Source organism: Magallana gigas, chromosome 5, assembly GCF_963853765.1.
Source record: "Magallana gigas chromosome 5, xbMagGiga1.1, whole genome shotgun sequence".
Classification (NCBI taxonomy): domain Eukaryota; kingdom Metazoa; phylum Mollusca; class Bivalvia; order Ostreida; family Ostreidae; genus Magallana; species Magallana gigas.
This window is the reverse complement of record NC_088857.1, coordinates 22240434-22265871: the sequence shown is the minus strand read 5'-3', so window position 1 is coordinate 22265871 and position 25438 is coordinate 22240434. Positions and strand designations below refer to the sequence as shown.

Here is a 25438-nt window from a genome sequence, read left to right as displayed (position 1 = left end):
TTTTATTTCGTTCATTATGCAGCTGTATGATAGTAATTTTAATTGACAACCTTAAATTTACAACATTTTTAATTTGCAAAAATCATTTAATTTAGTTTTTAAATCAGTTTTCAATGCTAGTTAGTAATTGCATTGTCTTTTTTATTGTCGTTGGCCATTTCTACTGCTTTATATATTCAGTGTACTGGCTTAGTATCTATACACAAGATCCGACACTTTAAAGGGGCCTGGTCACGATTTTGGTCAAATTTTATTTTTCTGTTTTTATCATTTGCAATGCTTTAGGAATGCATTTCTAATGATCAAATCAATTTTGGGTGTCAGTCGTTGAGTTTTAAGGAAGATACAGGGCTCACAAATATGTGTCATGTAAACAAGGCTCGTGCCCTGTATTTGTTTACATAGGTTCAATATACCAGTAAAAGATCTTTTTAAAGCTGGTTTGTCTATCTTATTATTCATTTAAAGCATAAATAAACAGTTCCTAACGATTAACACATTTATTTTAGGTCTAAAACTGAAATTTTCACTTCAACATTCGAAATGTAAACAAACGCGTTGTTTACATAGCAAAGAATTGTAAGCTCTGTAACTCGGTTATAACTCATCAAATGACACTCAAATTTTGGTTCCCTATTAAAAATGACTTACTAAAGCATTGTAAACATTAAAATCGTAAAAAATAATTTTTGACCAAAACCGTGACCATTCCCCTTTAAAGATGCCTAGAGTTTTGATTCTAGTCAGTGCTTTTTATATTATTCTTAATCAACTGTATCTTCAGATCCACTAGCATCGTTTGTCGGTACAATAGTCTCCTAGCTCCTACCCTGGAAGGATTTTTTGTTCCGTGTACATAGCTCAAAGCTACCCTTCACTTTTAAAAAAAAAATTATGTATTTTTTATTCTTCCTTACTTTTGTTTCTTTTCGGTTCTTTTCAATCTCCCTTTTTTATGTTTGCGATTTCTAGTTCATAAATCCTAAATTTGATAAAACGAATTTTCAACCCTGGTACGACCTAGCCATTAACCTGATCAATTATTTGGTTCACAACTTTTCTTTAAATTGTACATTCTTTGGTCATTTAGTTTTTATTTTAAATTTTATTTATTTTCCATTGCTCTTAAACATAACAATACTTTCAAACTCATGTGATAATGTGTTATTTGAAAGGTTAAAAGACAGGAAAACCCTTTTTCAATACAAAGAGAAAACAGACAACGGCAGGGTTCCACTTGCTTCTACCGATCACCCCACCCTTGAGATCTGCCCATTCTTTACACAAACGAAAGAATGGCTGACCTTATCAAGGATCCGCCTGCGTTTAAACTCCCAAGAAACTTAAAGGACATGGCATTGAGAGTGGGATTAGACATCCTCCCGTTGCCAAATGGTGGTTTTAAAACAGGTTCAGATGCCCGATGCCTTCTGTGCAAGTACAGCACCAATACGGATTGTTTTAAAAGCCCTAGCACGGGTCGCACCTACAAGATATTTGGCAACACTCTTGTCGCAGAGACAACTGCATCTATCTCATCAGTTGCAAAGTTTGCTCTAAGCAATACATTGGTGGAACAGGTGACCTCTGCTCCACCATAAAGACCAAAAAGCGATTAATTGATGAAATAGAGGAAATATTCTTTAGATCTTTATTATTCTTATAGCTAGCCGGTCAAATATTACCCGACGCGAAGCGTGCGTGCGTGTGCAAAAATGATAATAACATGCGTATGTTTATTTGTATATTGTGCAAATTGTTTATTTACATATTTGTACATCCATCCTGATGCCCCTTAAAACTGGTCAATATAGGGAAACGAACAGTACATGTGTATACTTGGTGGTTATAACAGGATATGAGAGCGAACATGGCTAAAAAAAAAACATGCGGATTCATTAATATTTATATTCATCAATATTTACATTTTCCAGAGTCTTTGTCTGAGATCACTACTAATCGATTTTGTAATGTATTGTCAAATACAGTTCAGCAATGATTATTCTAATACTAAATCGTACAATTGCTGAGAATTATATAAATGTAAGTAATAAGTAATCATGAATATTATATTAGGTGATCAGATACAGTCGGGCGTGATCAACACTATCATAAAACCCTTCGGGCTTTATTGGATTTGATCACGCCTGACCACATTTGATCACCTCATAATACTCAAAGAATGATTCCTTATATGTATACCTGGTACCATGATTCTGTGCGTGTGTTGGGTTTGTTATTACTTGCAATGCTCGCTATCTTTATCCATGTATTAAGCCAAAAAAAATAATTTTATTGCTTGACTATGATGACTCTAATATTGTTAAACCAGTTTATGTTACTATGAGTATAATTTGTTTAATTAATCCGTTATCAATGGTCCATAACCAGGACTATACATAAAGTTGTAGAAACATTTAAAAAATGCAAAATTAAACCTCATTAATGAAGTTTTAAAGCCTTTTTTGCGTTTTCCATTGACTCTATTTATTTTTATAACCCCTGGTGAATCAGAGATGGGGTTGTATAAATTATATAGGTTTTTCAAGTATTTTGGGAGTTTTCTGTGACGTTTTCGAAAAATGTCCTTCACTCAAATCATCGATATGGCCCAAGAGAAATAACTCTTGAAGAATTTAGGGGAATTTGGTTTACCTGTGTTCTGCCACCAAAAACTATTGACAAATCTCGTCCGTGGTGACGATCGGATTCGTGATATTTTCCGAGGGGAATCCATAAACTACATGTAAATAATGTGATTCATGTAAATAGCAATTAAGAAAGTCACCTTCTCTCATATCATCGGAGTCTGATTTCTATTCATTTGTACAGAACTCATTAGGTTTATAGTTTCATTTTTATATTGTGGAAGGGGGGGGGGTATAATCAATTGACTTTGGAACACTGGACCCCTTGTGTACGTTTGTAAGAAGAATATGAGGATACGAAAGAGTTAGATTAAAGGCATCTTCGCTAGCCAAGGGTTTTCGGTCCACTTCGGTCCCCATAAAGTAATGGGGAGCGAAGTGGACCGAAAACCCTTGGCTAGTGAAGATGGATTAAAGGAAAATAGCACACATTTAATTTTTGATGTGTTGGGTTGCTTAATAAAATCATAGCCATGTTTGATGCTTAAGCTTTTGGTGTGCAATACCATGGTTTTTAAAAAAAGAATGGGTGTAGGTTTTGTATAAAAATTTAGTATTGAATCGAGCCGTTTTCAATTAAGGAACAATCTGCATAAAATGCTTTAGTATAGTCTGTTTCACTATTGATGGTATTACTAGGCCAGGCGCGGATCGAAAATTAATCATTGGGGGGTGGGGGGGGTCGCTACTTAGCATGTTGATTTGTTGCAGCAGCAGAAAAAAAACCCTATATTTTCTATTGTCGCATTTATTTCTAGAACTCATTATGTCCACCAATCAATGAGGATAATAAAAATCAACAAACGTCTAGATTTTATATTTGACTACAAGTACCTAGACACACATCTTCGCTAGCCATGCAAGGCTCCCCATGCAAGGCTAGCCACTTTGCTCCCCATAAACCCTTGGCTAGCGAAGATGCTAGACTCAGGGAAATAGTCTATAAACACGAGGCACGAATTTTACTGCGAAACTGAAAGGGTCAAATAAAACATTCGCAGGGGTGTAATAGATCCTGTTTTTAAAAAAAATTCCCTGTTTATTCTTATGTTTATAATTGAGCCCCCTTGTAACAGGATAATTTTACAGTCGTGTCACATATTGAGCATTCCTGTTCTCGAGAAGATGATCAGACGTAAACAACTGTTTATATACATGTATATGGATTATAAACCTACATCAAACTTTGAACCCCAATAATTGTCAACAGGCCAGAGTCTTAACAATTTTAAAGAATCAACAATATGTCAAAATGCTTGCATATAACTTAGACATCTTCCCAATATCATCAGTGTTCATCTCCTTATTTTAAATTTTTTAATATCATTTTTACATGATCCCCAAAAAAAGGGGGGGGGGGACTCCTCTTGAATGTAAATTTAAGAAAAATCATTGCTGTAGCCCCCACCCCGCTTCGTCCCTGTTACGGACAGACAGACGGACGCCGAACAAAAAGTGAACAGAAAAGCTCTTTCAGTTCAGGGGTGCTAAAAACCTTTGATTTTCAAAAGTGTTTTCCGGTAAATCCATCTCCCCCACGGGTCAGTTTCATTGCTTGCGTGACCTAGGCTATTTGTTCTACAAAAATCAAACTGCACAGTGTTAAATTTGCGCTCGGTCCAACCTTTTGCATATTAGGATATACTAGACCCTGATTTTTCACTTTATAACGAATTTACGATTGATATTTTGTTCGATCATCTAAGTTTTGTCATTTCTAATTTACTCCATTATCTGATAATCTCTCTCTATCTCCCTCCCTCAACTCGCGAGCGGTTTCTTGTTTCAATTCCGCCTTCTACGGTCCGATTGGACAAGGATTCATTGAAATTTTTTTAGAGTTGACTCCTTTTTAAAAGCTACGTACTTCGCTATTATGAATCAACGAAGATATCCTCGATAGCTGTCAACAATTATGTGTATTTAACCAAAATTTGATGGAATCAATAACTTTGGACAGACTATAGTAGAATTAGGTTCATGCAAGATAACTAGTAGCGTAAAGAATCCATCCTGCTGTTAATTAACTTGTTGGGAGTGTTACTCTGATGGAATTTTACTCGTTGATTTGTCTCGACAAAAATTAACTGATCTGCACCTCCTACTCCCCATAATATTTTTTTTTTTACATTAAGAACCCCCAATCGCTCATTATTAGATGGGCAGCGCCTACTTTAGAACACAAGAAAATCCTCTCATTAATTCATAGGACTTTCTTTTATAGAAAAAGTAATACCATTTACATGTTCATCAACAACAAAACTCTTAATAGCATAACTAGACTATATTTACTGTATATTAACACCAACATAAAAAAAGTTTGAAACAATTTCCGTCCATCCACTTGATCATTAAATAAGTAACATGGGTATGATCTCAAAACACTAGGACAACATATAAAAACATGATTTTGCACAGTTCAGATGAGATGAAATGTAATGAAGATGTGTTAAGCTGATGCTGCCTCCACTTGTTGCTGCTCGGCCTCTGGGGCTTCGTCCTTTTTCACTTTTTTGGTCGGACTGGCCTCCTCCGAATCTTCTTCTGATGTTCTTTTTTCTACTGTGGCCTCTTCTGTGAAGAAATAAACGCAAACATCAGCAATGTTTTTATAAACATGAAAGACAGTCCTTTTGGACTTAAAAAAAAAAATGAAAAATGTCATAACTGTTTGTCATTAATTAACACAAAAGGTACTCATTGTGATGTTTAAACTCTGTCCCAAGTTTTTTCTTCCACCACTTTTTGCTTGATATTTCAATAATAGTAAATACCTTTGTACTCAAACTACATTCATCCACTAATATAAAAAATGTCCAGATTATCTGTTCTGAAATGCCCCCTAAACCGCTTCAGGTTTCAATACACATCAAAAAATTGAAAGTCTACGGAGACTTTGCATTGCATCAGCAATTAATAAGCCCGGATGATAACGTTAAAAAATTGCGTGATGTATTTGGAGTGTATTCCGAATGGAGAAAAGATGTAAACATTTCCCATTACAAATCTCCGTAAGAAAATTGTTTTCGTTCCTGTGAAATTTTATGGGTGAAAAGGGATAATTGTTCAATGAAGATATCTTGGATATATTCCCTTTCCTCGATTTCAATTGTATTTCTTGCACAGGTATGTGTATTTTTATCAAAAATCATCAAAAATTGATGGAAGCAATAACTTGGGACAGACTATAGTAAATGTGTAGCTACACAAACCTGTGTTGGCATTTTGGTTGGAGTCGTCTTCCTTTTCAGCACCATTTTCATCTGTCTTCTCCTCCTTTTCTGTTTTCTTTTCTTCTGTTTTTTCTTCTGTGGTGGTCTTAAAGATCAAACAAAAGATGTCACCAATGTTACAGTAATATCTTAATAATACAAAAGATTTCATTAAAATTTACACTTGATCAGCTCTACATTCTTTTTGTTTATATCGTCCAATGCATAACTATTACTATAAAAATGTCTGGTTTTAAAACTTTTTAATCACAAGAATGTTACCTCCTCCTCTTTCTCTTCCGTTTTTTCTACTTCTTTGACTTCCTTTGTCTTGGTTTCTTTGGTTTCTGTGGTCTCAACAGCCTGAACTTCCTCAGTTGTTGTTTCCCTGAAATCACAAAGGTTTTTGTTTATCAAGTGTTGCACAAAAAAAATTGCACGACACAAAGCATTCTCTGTTGAATGATTTACGCGTAAATTCAATTAAAACCCACAAAAGCAAATGCGGCATGATTTAATCACTAAACATTCTTAAAACAAAAATATAACTCATATAAAGAGGGTTAATTTCGCAACAGAATCATCTTCAGCAATTTCATAAATGCAAGTAATGGATTCTAAACGCTTTCTCTATGCTCAGACAAAAACCAATAATGGCGGGCATCGCCTACGTTTTCATCATAAATTACTCATCTTCGACCTCATTAACATATTTTACAAGTTCCCGTATATTTTTATTCAGGTATTTATCAAAATCAATCCTTGGATACAGTGAACTGTATAAACTTGCTGTTTCTCTTTTGTCAAAATAATCGTGTCAAGATCAAATCCGAGAACAAAGAAAGCCGACCAGGAAGACAAAGGAAAGCCATGCGAAACCGGCATGTTTTCCTAGAATTTTCCTTAAATTGAATGGAACATGGCATTTCTTCGCATTTCAAGTAAGTAATAGATTTTAAAAAACGTAAATATTATGATCAACTCACTTTTCTCCTGGCATTTTTGTATGAATTTTTTCCCGTGTCTTTATTTACAAAATTCCTGAGGTAATCTGGGTACGCAGACGACCGAACTTCCCGCCGGATTGGTGTCGTTGTTTTGGACCACGTGACATTTGCTTTGATCTAATTGGTTGTGTTGAAAAAGTCGCTTTTGATCACATGCATTAAGCGGCATAATGGATTGGTTGAAAGAAATTTACTCTATTTTAAGACAGGGGATTTTTTTCTTTATCACGTGATGATCAAAATGGCAGCTCACTGTGACTTCAGCTCCTTAGAACTTTTGATGAAGGTGTTCATTTTACTTTGGTTAAAATTTAGACTTGCACGATTTTATAAGATAATAGCATACGTTGTATAATTTGATTTCTCAATGTTTTTGCATGTTTTGTTACGAAATTTGAAATGACACACACCCCTTTTTGAAAATTTATGTACAGGTACGTACCATGCATACATAAGGTTCAGTACAATCTATAGCTTGAATTAGCTATATAGCTTTATTTAGAGAAGCATGATTCATAGTCTGGCTCAAGATATTTATAGTGCACATTTTGACAATTTTTAATAAAAATACACACCTGTGAAAGAATTGAAATTGATGAAAGGGGAAATTTCCAAGATAGCTTCATTCACACATTATCGTTTTTCCCTCATAAAAATTCACAGTATCGAAAACATTTTTCCTGCGGAGTCTGAGATATATAATGGTAAATGTAGTCTTAAACAACCAGAAGCTCGACTGTCTCCGTAAATCTCGGACGAGCAGAGACGTCAGAGATTTACGGAGACAGCCGACCGTCTGGTTGAACGAGACTATGGGGAATGTTGACATCTTTTCTCCATTCGGAATACCTCGCACAATTTTTCAATCTCATCATCTGGGTACCTTTGTCTATTTAGCAATGAAAAATCCCCTTAGACTTTTTATTTTGAGCCGTGTATTAAAACCTGACAAGCTAGAGGGGGAGTTTCAAAGGGGAAATCTGGGGATTTTTTTTAATATATTGAATGAACATCTTCTGAACCAAGAGGTATCTATAAATATTGAATAGTTTGAGAAAATATGCGACAAAATATCTCGGGACAGACTATAGCCAATATGTTATTCATTTTTCTTAAATGTGAATTTTTTTTCATAAGCGCGTCGTAGCACTTGCACATCAGTCTCATCTCTTTTATTCCGAGTTAAATCTTCCTGTAAGTAAAACACTCAAATGACATCATTTTAAAAAAATTTTTTAAAACATTGTTGCTTACATTCATGTCAAGAAATATTGAGCCCGATAGTACCGGTAATTACCTTGTCAAATAGTTTTGATTCACTTTTATAACAGTCATCTTCGCTAGCCAATGTTCTTTGTATTTCATTTTTAATTAATGATTTGACCTTGGATTTTGTCTATTTTGCTAAAACTTTGAGCAGTTAGAGCTTTGGCTTTTATTTTCTTTTGACATCACCAAACAATATTTTTAATCTTTAATATGACACTGATCCAGGAGTCTAGTCTAATCAAATATATGCTTACACATGGCTATTCATCGTCTGAGCAATAATAACATAAGGTTTATGACAAGAAGGCCCTTGGCATGTACAGACATTTTCTATAAGTTCAATTTCTCCCGCACCTATTCCTGATATATTGTTATTTTTCAAGTGAGAACTTCTTACCAATTTAAATAATGTTACAAGGTACCACTATACATATGCGAACGTTGAAACTGATGATGTAGTACCCATTAAATAACATGTAGTTCAGCACATTTTAAAAGAGCTGTTTAAATACAGTATCATTATACAATGTATAAGTAAACACTTAATTTTGAAAACATAGTTTTGTAATTAGGTCAACTACAAACTGTGTAACGTGTGATATGACACAAAATCAAATCTTGATATGATGTCATTTCATGACACAATATCATATTGTATCATGATATATTACAGTTACTGTATTATATTGTATCATTTGATATATCATATTACACAATATTGTATAATATCATGGGTTGTAATGTGATTATCATATTTTATAGTAGTGTATTGATAAACATTGTATCATACAAATACTGTATAAAATCTACATATATGATTATTGTACAATTTTGTTTCATATGATATACAATGGTGTCAATGTGTCAACCACATTACAGTATCCAACATCTAAGATGTTAACTGTACTTTTCATAAAATGATAAAATCGGACGCATAAAGGTGATGCCTGGTCATGGTGAGCTTTGTAATCTGTGATTAACTGCAGTATATTTGATATACATGTTCATTATAATAAATTCAACACCTGGTCTATCAGACATGTGAGATGATTTAAACAAGATCACATATAAACTACTTTAAGACACGGTTTTTGAACAAAAATATTGCTAATAAGTAACTTATATAGCTTCCTTCTTCCCTGTTCCAGCTAAAATACAGGCATGTTGGATGGGGATTTTAGTTATGGCTCTTTAATAACACATACTTTAATTTTCTACGGTGTTAAGAACCACAGGTGTATCAATTTCAAAGGTTTAGTTAAAAAAACTATCCATTTGAAAATTACTTCCACACTTTTTGCTAAGCAGTATGTTAAAGAAAGCTATCTTCCTCATTATTAACATTTATACCATGAAAATTATGAAAAATGACATACATGTAGTTGATGAACTTGCTTCAAAATACTAGTTTCAAAGGTAAAACTGTTCTGAGTAAGGTAAAGAGATAAAGAAAAACAAGACATATTAGTATTTTAGTATGGACAGTTTGAACTAGCTGCTATTGAATTTGAAGTATGACCACTTGGCTGTTTGCTCTTTATTTCAAGCTCTTCCTATAGTATCCATAGAAACTGAATAAAGTCAACAAGTGAATTTGTATTCTACTGTTGATTTTGCTACTAGTATTTAGTTTCCAGACTGCTAAGAAAATAAAGGATATTATGTAACTTGTTGCCATGGTAACTATTATCACTTTGGAAACATGTGAATTTTTAGTCTGATAAGGTCTAAGCAGGCTTATATTTGTCTATAATGATTGATGTTATGTATGATCATAAAATCCCCCATGTGGCAGTTAATTATCAGTCTTAAGATATATGGCTTATAGAAATAGCGATAACATTTTAATAGAATGCTAGGATTTATATAATAATTAATTAACTTTTTGTTTTATGATTTGAGGTCAGGCCCTAAATGTTGTTTGTCCATCAGATTAATTTACTCAAAAAACAACCTTCTGAAATATTCTGTTTACTCAGCCTAATTAAGTTGGGATGCATGAATCTTCAATTGCCCTTGAGTAAATTGGAATTCTGGGAAGGAATTAGACAGTCCGTGTTAGAAAAATTCATAGAAGTTAAGAAACAGGTCAGTTCCTAGTCAAATTGTGCATCATTGTATTTGAAGACCGTTCATGGGTATCGTTCATTGCCGGGGTTCCATGTACTAACGGCTTTCTCTACTAGTCACCCCTTCAAACCATTAGATTTACCCTGGGTTGTTATTCTGTACACCCTGAGGCTGAAGGCTAAATAGTAAAGTTTACATTTTACTTCAATTGATTCCTATGTATGGAATAGAACGTAGGGTAAATTCCTTGATTTAACCTGGATAACTGATAACATTTAAGGGAATAATTACTGTACTTCCATGTAGATGAAACTGTCTGTCAAGTCAAAAATTAATATTCTGCTGCAGTACATGTGTATATTAACTGTATACTTGACAGACAGTTTCGTTGGAAACAATAATTATTCCCTGTATTTGTATTGTTTTAAACTTTTGTACTATTGGAAGTGTGGGGGACAATTAATGGATGGTGGACAGTTTTCTAATTCATACATACATCAGTGTGTAATTGAGAAAAATAATTTGAATTACAAACCTTTTTTGAATGTAATTAACTAAATAACTATAACATGTAATTGAAAAATAGGTCATTACACATTACTTTCAATTACATCAAAATTTGGAATTAATTACACTCAATTACCATTACAAATTATCATTACCCTATCCCCGATACTGCAAATGGTTGAATCCATCAATATGTGTCTAAAGATATTGCATAGGTGTGGAGTGTGCAATTGTTAATGGATAACATTTATATTATCAGGTTCAAAAGGTCAAATGCTAGAGTCCAGCTGTTAATGGATAGCATTTATACTATCAAGTTCATTGCTATAGAGTGCAATTCTGTAGCAATAATTTCTGTTTAATTACGGTAACATTGCTTGGTAGCTTAAAGCTACCAAGCAAGTCAGTGTGTCCCCACAAAGCCTTTGTGGGGACACACTGACTTATATATGTGTATACATTCAATTTGGCAATGGATTAGAATTTTCTGTTCATAATAAAATGGCTTTAGCTCACCTCAGTAGTTCCCTGCTTAGTTATCACTTTGAATTAGATATCTTTCTTTTGATTTCCAGGCCTCCTCAAAAGAGAAAGTGGTTAAGGTCTGCAATGATGTGTATGTGATGGGTTCCTCTCAGTCTGATGGACTCTTGTCATCTGTGTGTGAAAGTCTGGGGACTCGTCCAAATGAAACAAAAAAGGCTAGTTCTACTCAGATATGCTCACAAAAATAGAAGTATAAATGGTATACATGTACATTTATATATACATTGGTAATTTATACACAAAAATTATTCATGCATCATGTATATGTTTGCGAACAGAATGTAAAATTTGAAACTTGACATTCAATCAGTTCATATTAATATCGAAAAAGAAAACAAATAAATTAGTTACATAATTTTTATCCCCAACTTCGAAGAAGCCTGAAGGGAGGGAATATTGCTTTGCTGCTGTCTGTTGGTTAGTCCGTCATCAGTTTCCGTTCATTTTCTTTGTAAAGGTTGCACCTACTGATATGAAATTTGGTATACTGATTTATCATAGGAGTTGATTTTGGGTACAATCAAGCAATTTTTGACAGAGTTATGCCCCTTTGACTTAAAAAAAAAATTCTGTTTGCAGTTTCTTTTCCTCGCAGAGGTTGCACCTACTGAAATGAAATTTGGTATACAGATTTATCATACCATAAGAATATCTAGGTCAAGTTTGTTTTGGGTAAGATTATAGTTATGCTCCTTGGACTTCGAAACATCTAATTATTTGCTGTTCACATTCATTTTCTTCACGGAGTCCTTCAAGGGAGGGGGGCATAAGTGTTTCACAAACATCTCTTGTTTAAATTATAGTCAGTATTGCAGCAGATATTTTGGAATATTATTAGCTTTAAACATTGTTTTGGTGTCAAAATGATATTAATATTTATACTCATTTACCGGGTAATTTACATGTATTTTCAAATTCTGTTGATTGAAATTTTATGTGTTTAATTTACCATGGAATGCTACTGGTATTATCTCCAATTGTCAAGGCTATTGCTGTTTTGTGGAGATAAAAACAATGAAGGATAATTAGTTAGATAGTATTATTGCTAAGCAAAACTTGAAATGGCAGTAAAATAGTTTTAATTAAATATTGCAAATAAAACACAGGCACTTGATTATGTTTTAAATACATTTAATGTTCACCAATGGAAAGAACGGAGACGAAGGAGTAGTTAATATCTTGAACTTTTAAACATTATATTAAATATTGAAAGTTTTAAAAAAATTTTGTTTTAAATCAATACAATCATACACAACACACTCTCAGTATACGACATGTGTTTTGAGCCAATTAAAATCTGGTTATTGAAGTGGTGAAAATGGCGGGCGGTTGCCAAAAGGGTATCCCTTTGGTCAGGATAACTCCTCCTAGAGTTTTTAAGATAGGAAGTTTTTTTTTCATAATTGTGTATATAGGGTACCTCAGTTGAACGGACATTAACTCCTCCTACAGTTTTTAAGATAGGGCAACTTCATTTTGCAGATCAATGAAACATACATGTACATGTATATCAGGGATGTGCCTTTTATTTGAATGTGGATTTTTGATAACTTATGCAAAAAATAGCAGCCATTGAACTTATTTTTTGCAAAATATTGCATAAAGAGTACCAAATTTCTCTGGATATGTAGTGTTTATCAATTCAGGGTTGACAAATGGATTAATGATCATAATACATGTATATACTGATCAAATAAAAGAAAACCCAGTGTACTGTCACATTGACAGCTTTCCTCTTGTTATACTTCTGTGAACATAGTTGCTTCAAATATTTTTTTTAGATGATAGAGTCCCTTTCTTCTGTACTAAAGACTATAATATTTCATGGATATACTGAACCACAAGAAATACAAAGCTTATTTCCAAGTAAGTTTAATATTTATGATTTGTATGGGTATTTATTCTAGTTTACAGTACTTTATTCCTTGCCATCCGTTGGGAACAATTTTCTCCTCCCCAACATCATTACCATTGTCACTGTAGATAAAAAAAAAAAATTACTATTTTAAATTTCCTGAAAATTAAACTTTATTTATACATGTATAACCACCAGAAATGTTAAACACCAAAATAAAAAAGAAAATTGATAAGTTTTACGTTTTCATCTTTGCTTCAGAGGACTTTCACAAGAATTTACGTGACTTGATAACAAAGATTGCTTTGGACAACATGAATACCTGGAAAACCCATTCCATTAGCACTCAAGGTATGCAAGACAATGGAAGTATGATTTAATGTAACTAATGTTCATTTAGATGTAACAAGTAAATATATTCTTACTTGTGAATGACAAAGCGGGACATAAAATCAACTTATGACTAATTGCCTGTTTTTGATATGACATGCATCAAAACATGTGTATACCTTTTAATGGTACAAAGTGGTATATGATAATTATGTCATTAAACTCCCCTAAACTATATTTTTGTTATCTTTACACCTGTGATCAGTGTCCCTGCCTCGGCTGGTGGACTTTGACTGGAGGGTAGACACAAAGATGGCTTCCGACTCTGTCAGCAGGACGTCTGTTCCAACATGCATTCTACAAATGAAGGTACTATACCTAGCCAACTTTGTGGTAAAGCAAGGAGGCAAATTACTGGTCTAAGAGATGATACAGTGAGATACTACAAGATTATTATCCCCTTGCACAACTTATTGCTAAGGGGATATAGCATCGTTGCTGTGCGAGTGTGTATGTAGCTATTGTGTCCATTTCAGCCTTGTTAGCAAGATTCAAAGAAAGCCCTTGCATGCATGTTTATCAAACTTTGTACACTTCATAAGCATGCTTAAAGGACAAATCCTATTCATTTTCAAGGAATTCTGTTAAATATTTATTAAAATATCGTTAAAACTACAAAACTCAAAACAGAAATTGTATGTACGACTTCACAATAGACATTTCCGAATCATGAAAGTATGGTAAACATTTGAAATCAGGTAAAAATAGTCTTTATTATATTACACGACATCATTAAAATTTTCAGATTTTATTAAGGATATATAGGAAAATAGTTATGATACAGTTAAAAAGTTGGATATTCGAGTATTTGAACCACTTTAAACCAAAGAAATCCGATAAAAATTATGTTCTACGGGTATTGTAGGATACGTTTACATTGAATTAATTTGGGTTTAACATGGTCTTTGGACAGAAAATTAGACAAATATTTCAATTGTTGACTTTTCTAACACATTCATGTATATAGCCACACATATTGTAAAGACATTCTTTAAATAATGTGTTCTGTGTGTGGTCTAGTGGTAACGCATAGGTCTTTTTGATTTTGCGGTCGCTGGATCAATTCCACCATTGAAGTAGTAAATATTTTTTTTTCACTGAAAGCAGGATAGGAATAGAAACTGAAAGTTTGAATTTCATGTATCTAACCAGCTGAATTTTTTTCTTCAAATTCTCTTGTATAATTCTGAGTATGAGCACATCCATTATTTAAGCAGATATCTTTAATAACATTACACTCTGTTTACATTGCATTAAATGCATTACACTGGAAGTTATTACAATTTAGAATATCAACTACCGGGTAATATTCTTTATACACAGTACTGAATATTCATTTCTCGATGCAGGTTTCCTGAATTATGACAAATCAGTGGATACAGACACCAAAATAAAATCAGTACCTAGGTTTTGAAAATCATATTGCGACAGTCGCTTGTATCTATTTTTAGTAAATAATGGGAAAATGTGCTATTCCTCTTTGTCAGTTGTTATAGTCGTCATCTTGTTGTAAACTTTTCACATTTTCATCTTCTTCTCCAAAACCCCAGGGACAATTTCAACCAAACTTGGCACAAATCATTATCGGCTAAGGGGGATTAAGTTCAAATGAAGGGCTATGCTCTTTTTAAAGGGGAGATAATTTAGAATTATTGAAGATGTTTATGTATTTTTCAAAAATATTCTACATGTGACTGTCTTAATCTTTTCTGATAATGTTTGACTAAATAATATGTGTAGAAAGTTTTAAAAATCTTTATTATTAAACCAAATATACTCTATCAAGTTGTCAAGATATTTTTATTTGATACTCTAAAGACTGTTTAAAAAAAGGAATTTATTTTTATCTTTTTGAAAAGTTTAGCCTGAACCTTTTTGAAAATGAAACAGAATAATTTATTTGAATTTGCTTTTGATATAGGTACAAGAAAATCAAACAGATGTCAAAACAACTCCAGAGAACCATAATATCAATGTTGAACTATCAAAGGAAACCCTAGATACAATGTTAGATGGACTGAGTAAAATCAGGGACCAGTTATCCTCTGTTGCCAGGAGATAGCCCTATTACTTATGTATATATTATGTATGTTGTATCTAAATCACTGAACTGTGTGCAATATATTTTTTTGTATAGACTGATTTATAACAATAAAGAATGTATATATTTGTGATTAGTGCTGATTACTGATGTATTTGTCACAGGGCTACAATTGAGTATAATTTAGTATTTAGTAATTCATTTATTTACTCATTCATTCATCCATACATTTCATTATTAACTCATTCATAGTTTACTCGTGTTTGAGTGGTATTCGTGTTCTGTCACGTGATTGTGTTATTTTGGGTTGTGATTTACCAAATACGGTAATAGCTACTGTATGTCTATATTTGGTAGTGGAAAAACAGGTTTTCATGGGTGTGTATGGTCAGTGCGCAAGTGTGAGTGATAACACTTAATTTATAATGCTTTGCACCATGATTTTAGAACATAACTCGTTTGCCAGCAGACAGCGACAGTTTTACAACTGGTCTGACTTAATAGTTTGAGATTGTCACTAGTTTCAAACTATTACTATTAAGTTTTACTGAAGGCGAATTTGGTGAGAAATACTTTCTTTAATTGTTTTTATCTTAAAGTTAAAATATCTAAATATTATAAAAATGTATGCGTCAATTGTATGAGTGTTTTCATTTCAGGTCACCTTCTTATCATCATTATTATTCACCAATGCCATAATAAAGTAATGTTGGAAACTGGACCATCCTTTTATTTATTTATGTATTTTGTACGAGGAATAACGACCCCGTGACATATTCAATACAAATTTTAATCCACATAATCCATATAATGGGTGGGTTGGGCTGTATATTATGTTAACTTATGAGATACCATGAAATCAAATTTTTTAAGAAAATGTAAGCTTTTTAAAAAAAAAAATGGTGACACATAAAGCCTTGATTTACCAAATATCAAATTTTTACAGGATTTTCACATTTTTTATATGAAATTATCTTGTGAAAAGATGAACTTTTGAAAAATAACTGTGCAAAAGTAAATAAATCAATTAGAAAGAGAAAATAGAATTAAGTTTTAGGCCAACACATAAACATTGAGTTTTCCTTCCTTTTCATAGCACAGGGGAATGAAAATTCTGCAGCGTGGCGAATATCATGAGCCAGCAGCTCTCAGTGAAACCTGGTGTCCTCATCAAGAACTTTGTTTTTATTAAGATGTACTCTCTATGAATGCATATTTCTTTGTAATTAAGACATCGAATAACTTCAAATTTAAATTCTTTTCTCAGTGTGTCAATCCCTGTTTAACTATTTTTAGACAGCAATCGCAATTCTGTGACACTCAATTTAACTCAAATCAATGTCCAAAACAACTCGGTTTGTTTAGATGTATAAAATCAGGATGTATTTTAAGGACTTGTTAACTGATAGATGATGAATGCGTGAAACCTTTCGTAATTGCATGCAAATATTTGAATTTTCAAAAATGTCGCCTTCCAACATAAAAGGAGGCCCAGCACCGCCTCCCTTGTTGATTCGTGCCTTAATAATTGCGAGTTAACAGAAACAAAGTGAGAATATTTTCTACAGAATTTATCTCTCTTATCAGAGGGATATTCAAGCTTCGACCTTTTTCTGAACAAATGGTTGTAGAATAAACACTAATGACCTTTTTTCATATTTTTACATCGTCAAGATAAGTCTGTAGCTGCGCAGTTTTAAGTTAAAAAAGACATTGCTCTGTTCTGTTTTTGTATAAGTAATTTGCATACAAAACAAAATGTAAAACTGCATATTTATTGCTTTTTAGCTTTTCCGTTGTCGGTTGTTGTTGTGAACTTTTCACATTTTCATCTTTTTCTCCAGAACCACTGGGCCGATTTCAGCCAAACTTGGCACAAAGCATCACTGGGTAAAGGAGATTCAAATTTTGTTATTAAGGGTGGTAAAAAAATATCCTTTTCAAAAATATTTGTCGTTTAATACAAAATAAATTGATGATAAAACTTAATCAATAAAATCCCCCTTAAAGTATATTTGTTTTATAAAACAGAATGTTGAGCAACCTTACAATCTGTCATTTAGCGATTTGTTCTGATAACATTTGGTACATATGTCAACGATTACAGATTTAACACAGAACACCTCTTGACTATTTTTTAAAGAATATATATTACGCAAGGTGTTCATGCTAATCAGATCTTACAATACACATTCCAATCTAATGTAAAATAAGATGTAATAGAATAGCATAGAATGTATGGCTTTTTTAATTTTCTTATACATGTATATCAAGCAAGGTTGATGTTTTTTTGTTAAATCATTTTAAAAGTATTCTGTGACAAGATGTAAATTTTCATGCATCCTCACAATGTCAGGGCCGGGTCCTGAGTCCACCCGTGGCCCACGGCCACGGCCACGAGTGGACTCAGGACCCCTGACATTGTGAGGATGATTTTCATGTAAACAATGAGAAAGACATTAACAAAATTCTTACATGAATTTTTCATTTTCGAGTTTATTTCATATCATTAAACAAAAAATATAGCCAACCCATGTACATGTATATATAAAAAATATCAAATCTACAGATCACATTTTACACAGTCAGATGGACACAAATGTATATCAATGTCAATGGATAAATTGTTGATGATTAAATTGCTGATTTAATAAAGTAAAGGACAAGGTCCGCATCTTTCGTCCATATCACAGTAGAACAATGAAAACTTAATAAATAATCAAATGACACTTTTAAGAGTCCTCCACACTGTTTGTAATAACAGGGAGACACTTAAGAAGGCTGCTTGGTCAGGTCATGCGCAGATCCAGTATTTTTTTTCCTTGGGGGGGGGGGGGGGGGGGGGGGGGGGGGTGAAGGATATATTTGTATTTGCCAAAAACAGGGAAGAGAGCCCAAAACATATTTCGGTAACTTTACTATGCATATGAATTATCCAAGGGGGGGTCCTGACCCCCCACCCCCCCCCCCCCCCACCCCCCCCCCCCCCCCCCCCCCCCCCCGATCCGTGCATAGGTCAACAAATTACCCATCAGATGTTAAGCCATTTTCTATTATTAAGTAAAGGAAATTTTGATATATTTTAGATATCTTCCTTTAACATTATACAGAGCTCTTCTTCTAAAGGAGATCAATACAGTCTAAAAATGGCCGAGACCATCCAGTCCTCTTAAAGTAGAATTACTACCAATCTAATTAAAATTAGACCTTTCATCTCGCTCTGTTACGTATGGTTATCGCTCCTTTCAAGAGTAATAACCATACGTAACAGAGAGCGAGATGAAAGGTCTAATTTTAATTAGATTGAATTACTACATGTATGACTATGTAATTGCTAATTTTTTGTCAGTGAATTAAAAACCATACAACTGTTAGAATATCATATTTTTATAGAAAACATCATTATGAGCTGATATGAGGATTTCTTTCCAGAGGTGTGGAGGACACTTATGAAGTACAGCTCTATATATTGTGCTTGACCCCATTTTTGTGATTCTCAAATCCACATCGTATAACTTCATTTTGGACTCCCTGAGGAACGAAGAAGGATGTAACGCCTAAAAATAAAAGGATTGCTTTATTTAAGGAATGTTTTTTGTTTTCAAAATGGTAGAGACTCAGTTCTGATGTAGTTTATGCCCTCTTAACCAAACAGAAGTAAATTCCTAATTATTTTAAGGACTCGCAGATTTTCATTGTTACACAACACCAATTTCAGAAATGACATCAAAATCTATAGGACATAATAATTGACTTCAGGTTTTTTATTTCGCTGGATTTTGTAGTTTACAGTGAAAAAGTAACAGGACACAAGCATTTTATCAAGTCCGCAACATATGGTTTTAAATAGTGTTTTAGAAACATACCGTATATACAGTTTTTTTTCAAGCGTCACAAAATTTGCGAAAATGGGGAAAATATGTACCGGTAGCATTTAAAACCAGATTGAGAATATTTAATAATGTAGATCTATACATACATATTCATGAGTAAAATGTCCAGGAATTCAAATTCTTAAACATTAATGATTTTTTTATATTTAATTAATTTATACTCAGTAAATATCTATGCTATTAACAGAAAGAGGAATTGGGCTTATACACTATTAATAAATTACACTTATATTTTATATGTCTAAAAATGCAGGATCGATGCACAAAATGATAATCATACCTAACTTGGAAACATCTCGTATATTTCTGTGTTCATCGTCAAAGAAAATCATGTCCTGGTAATCTATTCCACTGTCTCTTCTTATACTATCAAAACATAAAAGTTACCAAAAAAACTTGCATACCAAAAAAAAAAAAAAAAATTAAAATCAATTTTTAGCTTCTCAGGAATTACTGTAAGAATTGCCACATTAATTGATTTTATTGCTTCTTCAAAAGAGGAATAACTCAATTTGTCGATTTTTACTAAAACATCAATTCAAGTTATTGCCCAATATATTTCACAGCTTGCAATAAAAATAAAATACATGAATTATTTGTTGTTAGAATCGAATTTCAATTTCTTTTTCCATGTAAAAAAAATTGATCATCGTTTCCCCATTTAGGCAACAATAAAGTGCAGTTCTGTATTAAAAGTTTTGTCCTTAATTTGTAGTTTGTTGACTATATTAGACTTACTTGTTAAAATGGGTGGTTTTAGCTCCTGGAAAAATCTGTACATAATCAAAATATTTGTCCCATTCAAAACATTTGATTAGCTCTTTGGCTTCAATTGTACTTGATGTTCTAAAAGAAATTAGAAAGAAAATTTGCATTTATAAAACCTCTGTTCTGTCATTTTGATCGATGTTACACTTGAATACATGTTCCATCATCATAGTTGAAAACCTATTCATAATGAATTCAGTAATTACTAATAAGACAAAACAAATACCTTGATGCTACACCTATTTTAATGCCATCTGCTTTCAACTTCTGCAAAATCTTTGGCACATCAGTGTAAAATGGCACCTGTTTTCCATGACAATCTTTGACATTTGTTTTGCTGAAATCGTTAAATAAATTAGTATTCCACAAACCCAAGAATGACACATGCAATTTCAGCCATTTTAACAAGTAAGGTAATATTTGGATGTGCATATGTGTACTAGTTAGGTTGTGGCTATATGGACCGTGGTTATTGGCTCAAGTAGCTCAAAGGTTGAGCTTCTTACTAGAGTTGCAGGAGTCCCGAGTTTCCATTTCCAGTCATGCCATATATTTCTCATTTTCATTGTACCTGTATTCATATGCTCATTTCTCCTTTCATTACTGCAGATTCATATACCTTATGAACAGGGAAATGTGAACAGTTTCTGACAAAGTCTATATTACATAGAACTCAATGTAAATACTGACCTGATCTTTGTAAAAGGGGCATCATAATGTGAATCAATCCAGAAAGGCCATAATGTATAATCTGTAAATAAGGATTTATCATAAATTTATCTAGTATATTTTCGTCAACCTTGAGAAACATTAAATCACAAAACATTCTATTCACAATTACACGATCTCTGAGGGATCAATTCAACCTTTGTTTCAATTTGACTTTTGATCGCTTGTCATTCAAATAGCTTGTCATATGTTTCTGATAGTCATATGTGTCCGATAGTCTTTTTTCATCTCATGAGTTTACCCCAAAAAAACATCATTTTTTAAAAATATTACTTAAGGTTCCTCGACGCACCAGGAATTTTGCAAAATTGGGATGAATTCCAATCTATATGATTTTGTTCGGGATCAGTTTAATTACAATGATAATCTGTTCGAATTTTTCAATTTTTCTTTAATTTCACAATTTCATTTAATTTCTTGTTTTTTGTATATCTACAATTCTTGGTTTTCATTTTCATAAATATTTTTTTTTTTCAAAAGCATAATAAAGTTTATTTGGCCGTCTTTGACATGTGTTTAAAGTTATTGTATTGAGCACAAATTGATACCAAATTTTTAGCTCCAATATTTCCTGTTCTCAGTCAAAACGATGTTTCCAGATGCTCTGTCTGACATTAATAATTATAAAGTATCAAAATTGTTGACTAAAGAGACAGCCATTAGATACAGCGATCAGTGTCGCAAGGACTATGTATGGAAATTTACCTAAATCAAATACCACTAATTTCGGTTTGACGGCCATCGGTGAAATGAAAATGAAAGTAAACAAATTAGTAACTCGAGCATGAGTATTTCGAGTCGAACCCCCCAAATAATATCCAAAGTTGTTTTTAAATCTTTTCCAGCTAAATTTTGCACTAAACTGCTATATGTTATATGTTGAAAGTCTAATTTAAAAAATAAAATTTGAGGTTTTTTTATTGGTATAAAGAAGATGGAGAAATAAGATGGCGCAACTGCGCATTTGGTTAAAGTAGTCCGAGTATCGTACTACGTCATAATACGGATTTTACAATATTGGTTCGACTTTTACAAAACGTTTTTGATACCCGGTATTGATTTTGCTCTACATCGCTGTTGTAAACAATGGCAATAATAAGCAATTAGAACGGTAATATATGTAATCTATGAGAGATAGAAATGATTAATGTTGAGAAACTCGATTCTGTTAAAGTAAAATGAAAAATGAAGTTTCTGATTTACCAGGATCTCAGGTATGCTTATATTTTCTTTGTTTTGACCCCCCCCCCCAAATTTTTCTTTTTCTTTTACTAAAACCGGTTTAAATTTAGAGACAGAAGCTATTTCGAATTTAATCAATCGTCAATTAATTAATGTTTAAATGATATCTAACATTGTTGACAGATCTAGGCAGAAAACTATAGCAAAATGTGATTTTTACGGATTTTTTCGTCAGGGTCTACTTCAATAACTTGGTTAAGAGCTTATACATGTAGCTTGAAAAGTAATCCGTCAACATATAATTTATTTTACCAAATCTGTTTTCTTAGATGTCAATCGATAGAATAAACACCATGAATTTAAGTTTGAGTCCTTAAAATAGTAAAAAAAATTACCAAACGCGATACTAGCATTGCATTTTTTGTATTCTATTTTGATAGATCAGGTCCATAAAGCGTACTTACTTACAAAAATTTGCGCAAAATTATTGATGAGATATGGCTTAAATAAATATTTATACTCTATTTTGTATGTTCAGTTCTAATTTTCCCAAAATTGGTTATTATTTTTAGGAAAAACGGACGTCTGGCAAATTTTATAATTGTCAATAATTTTCGCAAGGGGGTACACCCGTCTGAGAGGTAATAACAAACAAACTAGCATGTAAACATACATATTTTCTCTTGTATATGTATTGCTAGAATGTATATTTATCATTTAAAGCTAAGCTTTTAATGATTGAGCCCATTTAGTGCCGAGTATAGGACTATCTTAAGTCGTAAATTACAATAAGAATTTCAAATTTCAATTTTTTTTCAATTAGATATATTTGATATGAATCGGTTTAAATTCCAATAAACCGCATTAAGACTGTGACAAATACAGGTATATGGAGCTCAGATCCACTCTATAAAAGAAAAGGCATTGAAGTTATAAAAATGACACTATTTGGAGTTTTTGACACGCATACGCCAGTTTAAATCAACCTATTTCACGTATTTAAAATATTTAAGGGTTACAAACCGATTTTACGTTACATATACATTGTTTTTAATTATTTTTTTTTAAATTATCAGATTTAATGATATTCTAATTTTGCAGTATCTAATCATTCCTCATATTGGCATTTTACACGCCTTATTCATCCATCTTCTTTGTTATCTTCTGTCGGGGTTCCCTCGTTGGTACCATCACCTCAAGCTACGGTCTGGAGACAGCATATGGCGCTCTCCCAACTGAGAGGTTGAGAGAAGATCATACTTATTGGCCAAGGTTAGAACTATATTTAGTAATTATTTTTTTTTAATTAGATGGTTATAATATGTCTGGTTTTTTTTATTTGTTTTCATCTTACCTTAATTATTCTTACTGAAATGAATGTTTATTAATTTTATGGACCTCATATGCCATATATAATGTAATCTGAATGAACTTGAAATTGTCAAATTGCTAAACTCAGACAGCTGGAATATTCATTTCTTCAATAGCAGTTTAGAGGTAACGCCTATATATAGTTATACGTGCACTTTAAATCAAAACCCAGAAATTCATTTACAAAGTATATTGAAGTGGCTTTCTGAAGCGTATCATTGAGATTATTAATTCCCCATATTTCTATCGAGAAAATGCTAAAGAAGAATTCTGCCGTAAAATCGGAGAACAACAACTTACAGTTAAATAATGAAGTTGATAATTAAATGTTCTAAAGGAATAATGAGTTCATCACACAGATATCTCCAACCGAGGATTTTTTTTCTTATCAAATTATTCGTCATTTTCATAATTTTGTTGTTGTTTTATTTTAAAATACAACACATGTAACAATGGTAATTTTAGAACTGTATACAATGATATGTTCGATTCAAAACAAGTTCAACGAGCAGTGCATTGTCATGGGGGTGGGGCGGGTATGTGTTTCTCTCTGAATGGCGACATTGAAAGTACATGTACATGCTTTGACGGTAAAATTTGGGTAAGTACGATGAATTATGGAAGTCCAAAAAGTACACCTATTATAAATACTCACTATTTACAGATATTGAGATAACAATAGCAGGCAATTAGCATCAATAGCACGAGTGACAGATGTCATAGAAAACTAGTCAAACTTGACCTTGAGTGAGTCAATTAAATCTACTGTAAGTATTGAACTATTTAAACATATCGACCTATTACTACAATAAGCTACTACATGTATGTCCATCATACAATCAGATATTGAATGGTATTCTTTTATTTGTTATACTAGATACATGTAATATCCCACACAAGCGCGGGAAATAACAGTTTACATATTAATTGAATTTTTATGCTGAAACAGATTTTTTTTTTCATTTTTTATATACTGTGTTCGAATTTTTCTAAATTTTATTTTCTCAACTTATTTTTTTAAAATTTGAATTTAAAATCAAATGGCTGGATATTAAAAGAAGCGGATTGGAATAAAATCTAAACTAAAATCTCCGTTTTATGCTTACATAATTTATTCATATAGACGTAGAGGTATTAACACAATTTTTAATAGAACTAAACTTTGACCCGTACGTGCACGGGTTGACATTGCATAATTATTATGTCGGGCATTTACGAAATAGATACATCAAATTTGCACACAAGTTGACATTCGCACTGAGTTAGAGTTATCTCCCGTGTTTTCTTTCATGAACAGAATATACAACAAATTTTTAATGAAAATTTACACGTATTTGTATCATCGTTTTTTAGTTTATAATCCATGCAAATGTGATATTGTGGAAACATAAACTAAAGAGCATCTGGTGATTTAGCATGAATGTAATGCGCATGAGCAAGATTGTAAAATTCGAAAAATTTAGACGATATCCGGATTTTTTAAAGGAATTTTCGTTGATTATTAATTAGCGAAGCCTGATTGAGAAAAAATAAAAACAAATTGGTAATCTCCAAGTACCAAAAATGTTAAAAATATATAAAACAAAAGACAGTACTCTTCCGATTTCTCGGTATTAAATCCTAAAAGTTCGAGTCTATTATTTTAACATAGTACTAGACTTTGACCCGTGCGTGCACGGGTTGACATTGCATTTCGGACATTTACGAAATAGGTACATCGACACACCTTATTATTGACATTTACATAACAAAGCTATAAGCCTACAATTATGCTATCAATTTCATTACACTTCCCTTAGTTTGATTAATCTAACTGTGTCTCGGGAAAGGCACTCACCACAATTGGAATGCCTCCCTTATACCCGGAATGTAGCAGAAAATTGCAGAATCGCTCTGGAACGATTTTGGAGAAAGTTAATGAAGTTGCCTTGAAATTATCAATCAAATTCA

At 32.6% G+C, this 25438-nt stretch overlaps 3 protein-coding genes across 3 annotated transcripts; 1 reads left to right on the top strand and 2 right to left on the bottom strand.

Annotated features, from left to right (window-relative positions):
- Window positions 1-4917: 4917 nt before the first annotated feature.
- LOC105319359 (glutamic acid-rich protein) lies at window positions 4918-7004 on the bottom strand. The gene is made up of 4 exons (XM_011416865.4): window positions 6847-7004; window positions 6143-6248; window positions 5861-5966; window positions 4918-5222 (listed from the first exon to the last, which is right to left on the bottom strand). Exons 1-4 carry the CDS (start codon window positions 6858-6860, stop codon window positions 5098-5100), a joined length of 351 nt encoding a protein of 116 aa, XP_011415167.1. The 5' UTR covers window positions 6861-7004; the 3' UTR covers window positions 4918-5097.
- Window positions 7005-7012: 8 nt separating this feature from the next.
- LOC105319360 (COMM domain-containing protein 9) lies at window positions 7013-15676 on the top strand. The gene is made up of 6 exons (XM_011416867.4): window positions 7013-7153; window positions 11289-11414; window positions 13041-13125; window positions 13376-13465; window positions 13710-13813; window positions 15426-15676. The coding sequence occupies exons 1-6, from the start codon at window positions 7100-7102 to the stop codon at window positions 15564-15566; spliced, it is 600 nt and encodes a 199-aa protein (XP_011415169.3). The 5' UTR covers window positions 7013-7099; the 3' UTR covers window positions 15567-15676.
- Window positions 15677-18021: 2345 nt separating this feature from the next.
- On the bottom strand, window positions 18022-21687 carry LOC105319361 (magnesium-dependent phosphatase 1). Its single transcript, XM_011416868.4, has 6 exons — window positions 21641-21687; window positions 20897-20957; window positions 20433-20543; window positions 20177-20284; window positions 19719-19804; window positions 18022-19102 (listed from the first exon to the last, which is right to left on the bottom strand). The coding sequence occupies exons 1-6, from the start codon at window positions 21675-21677 to the stop codon at window positions 19008-19010; spliced, it is 498 nt and encodes a 165-aa protein (XP_011415170.3). The 5' UTR covers window positions 21678-21687; the 3' UTR covers window positions 18022-19007.
- Window positions 21688-25438: the final 3751 nt, after the last annotated feature.